Source organism: Eleginops maclovinus, chromosome 3 (assembly GCF_036324505.1).
Source record: "Eleginops maclovinus isolate JMC-PN-2008 ecotype Puerto Natales chromosome 3, JC_Emac_rtc_rv5, whole genome shotgun sequence".
Lineage (NCBI taxonomy): Eukaryota > Metazoa > Chordata > Actinopteri > Perciformes > Eleginopidae > Eleginops > Eleginops maclovinus.
In genome coordinates, this window is record NC_086351.1 from 463279 (window position 1) to 472500 (window position 9222).

Here is a 9222-nt window from a genome sequence, read left to right on the forward strand (position 1 = left end):
AAAATCCTTTTATTAACAAAGCCTGAAATGCTACTTCTTCAGAATGAAAGCATCAGAAAGACGAGGAGGAAGGTTTCTGCTGCAGGTTTTATTCAACAGGTGGACAAACGTTGAGACGCAGCAACACGTTGTATTATGGGATATTTGTACAAATCAAACTTTATATTACTCAAGATTTAAAATAACGTATATGTACAAAACGAGAGCAGAGAGCATTAATGATCTGTTTATGGGGGGGGGGTTAATACAGGAATCACATCCATCACGTCTGAAAGCTGGAGATCAAGGGTCTCAGTTCTCAACCGGAAAAGGGGACGAAAGCTCAGTTTCTTTAGCTCCTGCTGAGAGAATTATGAACGTGTTGATTTCCTGCTAATCTCTGGATGTGTTCGGGGGACATGTCAGCAGTTTAGCCCAAAACGATGTCATGTTTCCACTCTCAAATGAATTAATCGGTGCACGATTAATATCATAATCAGCGCTGCAGCGGAGGATTTGTCTTTGAAAATCCAATATGGATCTACACTCCCCAAAAAATATGTTTTTGAATAAAAAATAGCTTATGGTGCCGCCAGTGAATACAGGTGGCTGGCTGAAGAGACTGTGACGTTTGTGAAGGATAGGTAAACAATAAGAATACTAATTACACAATCTAATCTGCAGCACTCATAGCTCCTGTGATTAGATTTCATTTGTGTTTAAGCTGTTACAAACACAACACTCAGTTGAAGTTTACAGTGTCAAATTCAGCATTTTGCACAAGAGAACAAAAGTGAGGTGGAGACGTGATTGGTTGATAAAACAGGAAGTTACAAACAGCATCAGCAGCAGCCAATGAGAGGAGGAGCTCATCGGCTGCAGACGGAGGAAATCCATTCATAACGAGCTGATGTTAGCGTGCAATGACACAGATCCTGTGTGTGTGTGTGTGTGTGTGTGTGTGTGTGTGTGTGTGTGTATGTGTGTGTCACTTCCACACTTTGACGATGCCGTCCCTGGAGGCGGTGACGATGAATCCCTGCGTGGTCTGGAAGGTGGCGATGTCCGTCACGATGTCGTGGTGTCCAACAGGAAGTGAGTCGGGGCCGCGGCGGGGAGCGTCCTCCAGCACACCGCTCTTCTGCTTACTGTGGATCTCCTGCCCGCCACAAGACATCACACACATCAAATCAATTCTTACAGTGTCTCCCACACACACTGATGGGAATACAAGTGTGTGTGTGTGTGTGTGTGTGTGTGTGTGTGTGTGTGTGTGTATGTACCTGCACCACCTCAGTGCCCTCAATGATCTTCCTGCTGTACATCACAGAGGGACAGTGCAGGGAGTCGTTGGCCCCCCCCGCCACGATGTATGACCTCTCAGGGTACGCCAGGTCCCAGAACCTGCGCACACGCAGACAGACACACAGTTCTCAGTCGTGTCTCTGCGCTCTGTTTTTATTTGTTTACTCTCCAGTAGTTGTGTTGTTATTGCTCTGCCTCTCCCCTCTCGTCCCATCTGATCTGTAGCAGATGTTGGACGTCCTCTCTGATCCCCGTCTCTCTGGATTTAACCCTCTCGCTGCTTCAGACATTTTAACACACCGATTGTTTACATGTGTGTTTCTCACACGCACAACAAAGATGCTGCAGATTTTCAAACTGGTGTTGGTGTGTTCCGGCATCATGTGCAACACACACGCGATTGGATTCAAAGGACTGCTGCGCATGAGACTGCAAAGCATCTTTTCAAAACCTTAAATTAATTACTAGTTTAGTCAGACTGCATTATGTGCAGCATTAATCCCTGCGCTGCAACGGCCCAAACCTCTTCATCAGGAGGAACTGCAGCTTCAGGAAGGATGCAGATACAGAAACACAAATCAGAACTCATGCAGAAACATCTGCAGCAGCTCTTCAACACATGCAGCATCTAGAGAACATTCAGCAGAGGAAACATGAGCAGTTTACTAAAAGCTGCAGAAACCAAACACTGCAAGAAGCTCCAACACAACGGAGACCAGGGGACACTAAAGAGAGACGCACACAGCTGGAGACCAGGGGACACTAAAGAGAGACGCACACAGCTGGAGACCAGGGGACACTAAAGAGAGACGCACACAGCTGGAGACCAGGGGACACTAAAGAGAGACGCACACAGCTGGAGACCAGGGGACACTAAAGAGAGACACACACAGCTGGAGACCAGGGGACACTAAAGAGAGACGCACACAGCTGGAGACCAGGGGACACTCAAGAGAGACGCACACAGCTGGAGACCAGGGGACACTAAAGAAAGACGCACACAGCTGGAGACCAGGGGACACTAAAGAGAGACGCACACAGCTGGAGACCAGGGGACACTAAAGAAAGACGCACACAGCTGGAGAACAGGGGACACTAAAGAGAGACGCACACAGCTGGAGACCAGGGGACACTAAAGAGAGACGCACACAGCTGGAGACCAGGGGACACTAAAGAGAGACGCACACAGCTGGAGACCAGCAGACATTACAGAGAGACACACACAGCTGGAGACCAGGGGACACTAAAGAGAGACGCACACAGCTGGAGACCAGGGGACACTAAAGAGAGACGCACACAGCTGGAGACCAGGGGACACTAAAGAGAGACGCACACAGCTGAAGAACAGGGGACACTAAAGAGAGACGCACACAGCTGAAGACCAGGGGACACTAAAGAGAGACGCACACAGCTGGAAACCAGGGGACAGTAAAGAGAGACGCACACAGCTGGAGACCAGGGGACACTAAAGAGAGACGCACATAGCTGGAGACCAGGGGACACTAAAGAGAGACGCACACAGCTTGAGACCAGGGGACACTAAAGAGAGACGCACACAGCTGGAGACCATGGGGACACTAAAGAGAGACGCACACAGCTGGAGACCAGGGGACACTAAAGGGAGACACACACAGCTGGAACCGGAGCGCTGGGTGACCTTCAGGATCATAAAACTGGACCTCTGTCTCAGAGTGAGTCTGTCTCAGAGTGAGTCTGTCTCAGAATGAGTCTGTCTCAGAGTGAGTCTGTCTCAGAGTGAGTCTGTCTCAGAGTGAGTCTGTCTCAGAATGAGTCTGTCTCAGAGTGAGTCTGTCTCAGAGTCAGTCTGTCTCAGAGTGAGTCTGTCTCAGAACTGGAAGAGTTTGTCAGTATATCTGAAGGTTAGCTACGTTAGCGAGCTAGCTCACAGCAGATCTGCAGTGACATCAGAAGGAGTCATGTGATCACATCGTTAGAATAAGACCAGAAAACAGTTCACCTGATCCTCATGTCCGATCCAGCCGTCAGCAGCAGAGGGTTTCCATCAGCAGGGCTGCAGTAGATCCCATGCACACTGTGAGGAGAGGGCTGCCACACACACACACACACTTATAATAACCACAATATCACAGATTCTTCACCTTGACGATTCATTAGGATTTCTGTGTGAGATTGTCCGTGTTCAAATCCAAAACCTTTTCTCAAACTGATTTATATTTAATACATTTTAATAAGAGAATCACTGTTTCAGAAGATTAGCTTTATTATCATTACTAAAGGCTCCTCTATGTTCCGCTGCTGACACACACACACACACACACACACCTACCTGCATCTCAGACAGTGGAGGGGCGGAGCTTGCCCACAGGGTGAACTTACGATCCCCGGTCTCCATGTCCCACATCGACACTTCGTTGTTCCCCTGCACAGCTACACACACACACACACACAGTTACACACTGACAGGACTCTTTCTGTTTACATGAGACCGTCCCATTGTGACCCTGGATGTCTTGGCCCCGCCCCTTTTTGAGTGAACACCTTTGTCGTCATGTGACTGGAGGTAAGATCAGATTGAGGCGTGATGAAACTAGGGGGCGGGCCGATGATAAACAGCCTGATCATTTAAAAACCCAGAGGGACCCCCTCTCACCTGCGATGACCCAGGATTGGTAGAGGGGGTGCATCAGCAGCCGTCTGATTCGAGATCGGGCGGGATGGGAGTGGTTGGAGATGGGCAGCTGGAACCGCATGTCCCAGCATGCCATGGTGCCGCTGCTCGTGCCTGTGGAGAAAACAGGAAGTGGGGGGGGGGATTAACTACAGGAAGGATACACACTGCCTGGCCAAAAAAAAGGTCCCCCTCTAATATCCGTTGGACCGCCTTCAGCTTTGATCACACATTCTCTGTGGCATCGTTTCCACGAGCTTCTGCTCAACATTTATTTCTGTCTTGCATTAATTTTTGATCTTGTATTGATGACGGGAGATTCAGACCACTGATCAAAGTCTTCTCCAGCACATCCCAAAGACCCTCAATGGGGTTCAGGTCAGGACTCTGGGGGGGCCGATCCATGTGTGAAATGATGTCTCATGCTCCCTGAACCACTCTCTCACAGTCTGAGCCCGATGGATCCTGGCATTGTCCTCTTGGAACATGCCCGCTCCATCAGGGGAGAAGAGATCCATGGATGGAACAACCTGTCCTTCAGGATATTCAGTGAGTCAGCTGACCTCATTCTTTGGGTTGCTGAACCTAGAGCAGACCAGCTGCAGCCCCCCCAGATCATAGCATGGCCCCCACAGGCTGGGGACCTTTCTTTGGCCGGGCAGTGTATTTAGGCATACATACTAAACACATTAGAACACACACACACACACACACACACACACACACACACACACACACACACACACACACACACACACACACACACACACACACACACACACACACACACACACACACACACACACACACACACACACACACACACACACACACACACACACACACACACACACACACACACACACACACACACACACACACACACACACACACACACACACACACACCGAGGCAGAGCCAGCACTGGTGCATGTCGACGGTGAACGAGGTGATGAGTCCGAGGCGGAGGTCGTGGCGGAGCGTCCAGGCATTGGAGTTGGAGCGGAGGTCCCAGCCCACCAGGGAGCCGTTGACGGTGGCGTAGGCAAGCACGGACTGAGCACCGGAGTTAAAGTGATGGAGGTCCACCGCACAGCCGTCCTCCTGCAGGTCCAGAGCCCTGAGACACACAGGCACACAACCAAAGACACACTCAGAGAACCATTGACCTCCACACCAGGGCACAGCAAGTGATCTCTCTCTGCTGATGACAGGACAGCAGAGAGGCTGAACATCCACCTGTCTCCACCTCAGCCAATCACAAAGCTCTGGAAGTCTTATTGTTGTCGTGCGGATCACAGCAGCTTCATAGTTATTGAACAGGCTGGGGATATGTAACGTGCAGGTACCTGGTCTGAAAGGGCTGGACTTTGGGGGATTTGGGGGGTTTGTTGGCCTCGACTGCCAGCAGCTGGATGGACCCGTTATCGGAGGCCACGGCGAGGTAATGAGAGCCCTGACAGAAGGTTAGCGTCTTCACGTGACCGCCGATACGAGAGTAGGTCAGCACCGACCTGCAGGAGCACACAACAGCTGTGAGCATGCATTCAGGGAAGGGGAAGCAGAGCCGGTGGGTTCCCAGTGCTCCAACTGAAGCTAGAGGGGAGGCTCACCCCCCACTCTGGGAACAGAAGGAGCTCTTTAAAGGCACCTGTTGATGTAATACACGTAACACAGGTGTTGAATACCTGGAGCTCTGCAGGTGTGTGTGTGTGTGTGTGTGTGTGTGTGTGTGTGTGTGTGTTTCCAGCCTCACCTGGTGGTGGTGGTCTTGCCCTCCATCTTCTGGCTGTCCCACACTTTGACAGTGCCGTCGTTGGAGGCCGTGGCGAAGATGGAGTGTTCGTCGGAAACTCTGATCCGGTTCACGGCCGCTTTGTGTTCGTGAAGGTGAGCCACCAGCAGCCCCTTAGGGTGCCACCCTGAAACACACCGGTATTACACACAGCTACGGTGTGTGTGTGTGTGTGTGTGTGTGTGTGTGTGTGTGTGTGTGTGTACCTGGAGGGGGGGGTCTGCTCTCCCACTCGGCGCTCTCCATCATGTGCTTGTGCTTGCGCTCGGCGCTGCACTGCTCCCTTCTCTGCTGCACCAGCTGCTGCAGCTCCACCCTGCAGGTGTTGAGGCGTCTCTGGTATGCCGGCCCGCTCGCCACTGTCTGCAGAGCGGGCAGCGCCGGCACCGCAGAGCTCTTCCTGGTCTGACCCGACGAACCCTCCGCCTGCTCTCACACACACACACACACACACACACAAACACACACACACACACAGCTGGTTATTATACTTAACAGGCCTAAAGGTATGCCACACTCCTAAACCAGAGACAGGTTTATTGGCAGGTAGGTTAACACACAGGAGGAGTCTACGGTGCATACATATACACAGCTAAAGGAAAAACAACCCAAAGAACTACCATAGGTAAGGGTGGAAAAGGATTTACATGCAGTCTGATAAACTACGTACAGTATCCTATTGCAAAGTACTTCACAGCGGAATGAGCTGGAACTCGACGGGAACAGAGCTCAACTTCGCGGTCATACTGATTCGCCGTACGGGTGATTCTGAACGTGCTCGTTCAAGGACAGGAAGGGCCGAGTTTAGGACTGTATAAGGTCACCGGAAGAAAGCAGAATGTGTCAGAGCTGGTGACGGTGTTTGTCCTCTGGGAAGATAAGCATGTCTTCCCTGGCGATCCTGCAGTGGAGCACGGCAGCTGATGTAGTCTGAAACGGTGCACACTCTCCTGCAGGTCAGGCGCAGTAAGGACACAGCCCGGGGAACTATCTGTCCTGCTGTTTGTGATGACTCCTTCCATTCTTGCACAGATATTGAATACATGTATCCTGGTTATTGAAACACAAGCCGGTGTCGAGTGAGGTTTTTCTAACATGAAGCAAAAAACCCCTGCAGGTTTAATGTACACCTTCTATTTGATGTCTCTGGTAAAGTGTGAGGAATTCAGTATGTCCTCAAGGTTGGATTTTGAGCTCTGATGATTCCCCATCCATCCCTACGGGGAAGACGTTCGCAGTTTTATGCAGTGTGTGTGGAAACGGCTTGGTGAAAAGCCACAGCACAACAACCCTGATGATCCCGCACGTGTTGCTGTGCTGCTAACGCATGTTGTAGCAACGCTCCAGGACTAGCAGCGCTGCAAACATTCAGGCGGAAGAGGCAGGATTATAATCTGAAGTTACCGTGGGCGGCTGGCTGGAGGAGGGCTCCTGGGACCCGAACATGCTCTTCCACTCCTCGTTCATGGTGGAGTCCTGTTTGGTGTGCTTCCTCGCTGCAGGAGAACAACAACAACAACAGGTCCATTAAAGCAGCATGCCAGACGTGTCCCCACCATCATAAACCACCAAGGCTTTAAAGTCTCAGCCACATGTGTGCGGCACCGCGGCGTGCTGCAGTCCGATCTCATGATTAATTACAAACCTGTGCAGAGGTGAGAAAGATGAAAAGAAAAACACCTTTTTTATGATCTTTTTCACGTGAGTGTAATCAAAAACACACGGCCGGGTTCAGCAGGCTCGTGGAGGAAGGATTTTTACTTGCGTACCAAATCAGTAACATCAAAATACTTCAAATCTAATCTAATTTAAGGAGAATTAGAGGCTTTCAGAAAAATGAATCAAAGATACACGTTCTTAAATATGGAATGCTTCATTATTATTTTTAATTGTGTGGAAGAAACAAAAATGGAGTAAGAAATTGAAATGTTGAACGTAGGGTTTTCAAACCCACATTAAATAGCATGAGAAACGTTTTCCTCCTCGCCTGTTTTCTGAATATTATTTATGAAATGTTTTTATTTTGATCTGTTTTTTCATTTGACTTTGGGTAGAAACTGAATGATGTAATGTTGGATGTATAATATGAATTCATTTAATATATTAATGTATTTAAAGAACTCTAACCTCTCTTGTCCTCGGGCTCAGCTTTGGGCTTCACCAGGTCCACCTGCCGGCCGGTGATGCCGAGCACAGCGAGGTCGATGACCCCGCTGTGCCCCTCCCCGGGTGGGCTGGGCTCCCCCATGTTGGCTTTGGCCTTGTTGGACTTTAGCATGAAGTCTTTGAGCGCCAGCAGCTTGTCTTCCTCCGCCTCCGTCATCCCCTGCAGCACGAGGAATAAAGCAGAGTCAACACAGACTGCCTTTTGTCAGAATCACTTTCTTATTTTCATTCGTCCTGCAGCGACAGCACAGGCCGAGGAATTCAAAAAGAGTAGACTTTTAAAGTGACTATATAAATTGATAGAGTAGCTGTAAGGGTTTACAGATTGTAAATAGCACGAGGGATTATCACATGTTGTCATGGAAAAATATTATTGTGAATTTAAAGAACATCTGAAATAATAAGGACCAGTGTGGCTGTTGTGCACAAGGCAAACACCCCTTTGAGAGCGCTTATTTACATTTCTATCGGCCTTTTGACTGCATCTTCTTATGTTTGGATAGATATTTTTTGTCGATTTCTTTGATTAGACATTTTACTTTGAATCTTGAAACGTTGGTATGAATATTTGTATTTTACTTTATCTTGTTAGCACAATCAAACTTGTGTATTTTTAATGTTAATTTAACTGGTTTGGTTTATTTAAGCAGTCTAATTTGATCTGTTTTGGCACATTTTACTTTAACTCATGATTTATTTAACTCTATTATTTTTATATATATTTATCTTTTATTGGACATTTTACTTCTAATGTTTGTATTAATATTTGATTTGATCTTGGTAGAGATGGTTTGGTTCCTTCCTGCTTTTTATGTTTATTTACACTTTTTTAAATTTGATTAAATATTTACCTCAACTATTGTTATTTATTTTAATATCTGAATTAATATTACATTTTTATTAGACACTTCATTTAAACTTATAATATTGTTTTTCAATCTTTAAAAAACCTAACTTTAACCTCCTAACTTTATAACATATTTTATGTTAATGTTTTATGTTATTGTGAAACGGAGCGGCTGCGGGCTGCTGTGTGATTTGTGAATCGAGCAGATGTGTGAAGCATGCTTGTGGTTTTTCCTCAGAATTTCCAGACACTGAATGTGTCTTCCAGATGGATCTTTTAGGAAGAAAAGAGTGGTTTATAAAAACAGACTCTGATCTCCGACCCGGTTTTCAAAGCCAGCGTGTTTCTGAAACACAGTCACATCCATCAACCCCAGGGGGCCCCAACCCCCAGGGGGCGTTTAACCCATTCAGCTGCTGTTCTGGACAGCACTGAGAGCTGAGGACACACAGGATCAATCAAGACAGCATTACACACAGA

At 48.1% G+C, this 9222-nt stretch overlaps 1 protein-coding gene across 2 annotated transcripts in view; it reads right to left on the minus strand.

Moving 5' to 3' along the window:
- Window positions 1-68: 68 nt before the first annotated feature.
- Window positions 69-9222, minus strand: part of pik3r4 (phosphoinositide-3-kinase, regulatory subunit 4) — an 18748-nt gene continuing 9594 nt past the window's right edge. The window contains exons 11-21 of one of the 2 annotated variants that reach the window (XM_063880011.1): window positions 7857-8055; window positions 7134-7225; window positions 5936-6155; window positions 5691-5856; window positions 5284-5448; window positions 4843-5054; window positions 3917-4048; window positions 3593-3693; window positions 3263-3351; window positions 1263-1383; window positions 69-1138 (exon numbers count right to left, since the gene is read on the minus strand). In XM_063880011.1, the coding sequence (XP_063736081.1) occupies window positions 968-1138; window positions 1263-1383; window positions 3263-3351; window positions 3593-3693; window positions 3917-4048; window positions 4843-5054; window positions 5284-5448; window positions 5691-5856; window positions 5936-6155; window positions 7134-7225; window positions 7857-8055 (1668 nt within the window). In that variant the 3' untranslated portion in view covers window positions 69-967. Of the gene's footprint in view, window positions 1139-1262; window positions 1384-3262; window positions 3352-3592; window positions 3694-3916; window positions 4049-4842; window positions 5055-5283; window positions 5449-5690; window positions 5857-5935; window positions 6159-7133; window positions 7226-7856; window positions 8056-9222 lie in introns of both variants that reach the window. The other variant, XM_063880009.1, reaches the window with a different exon arrangement.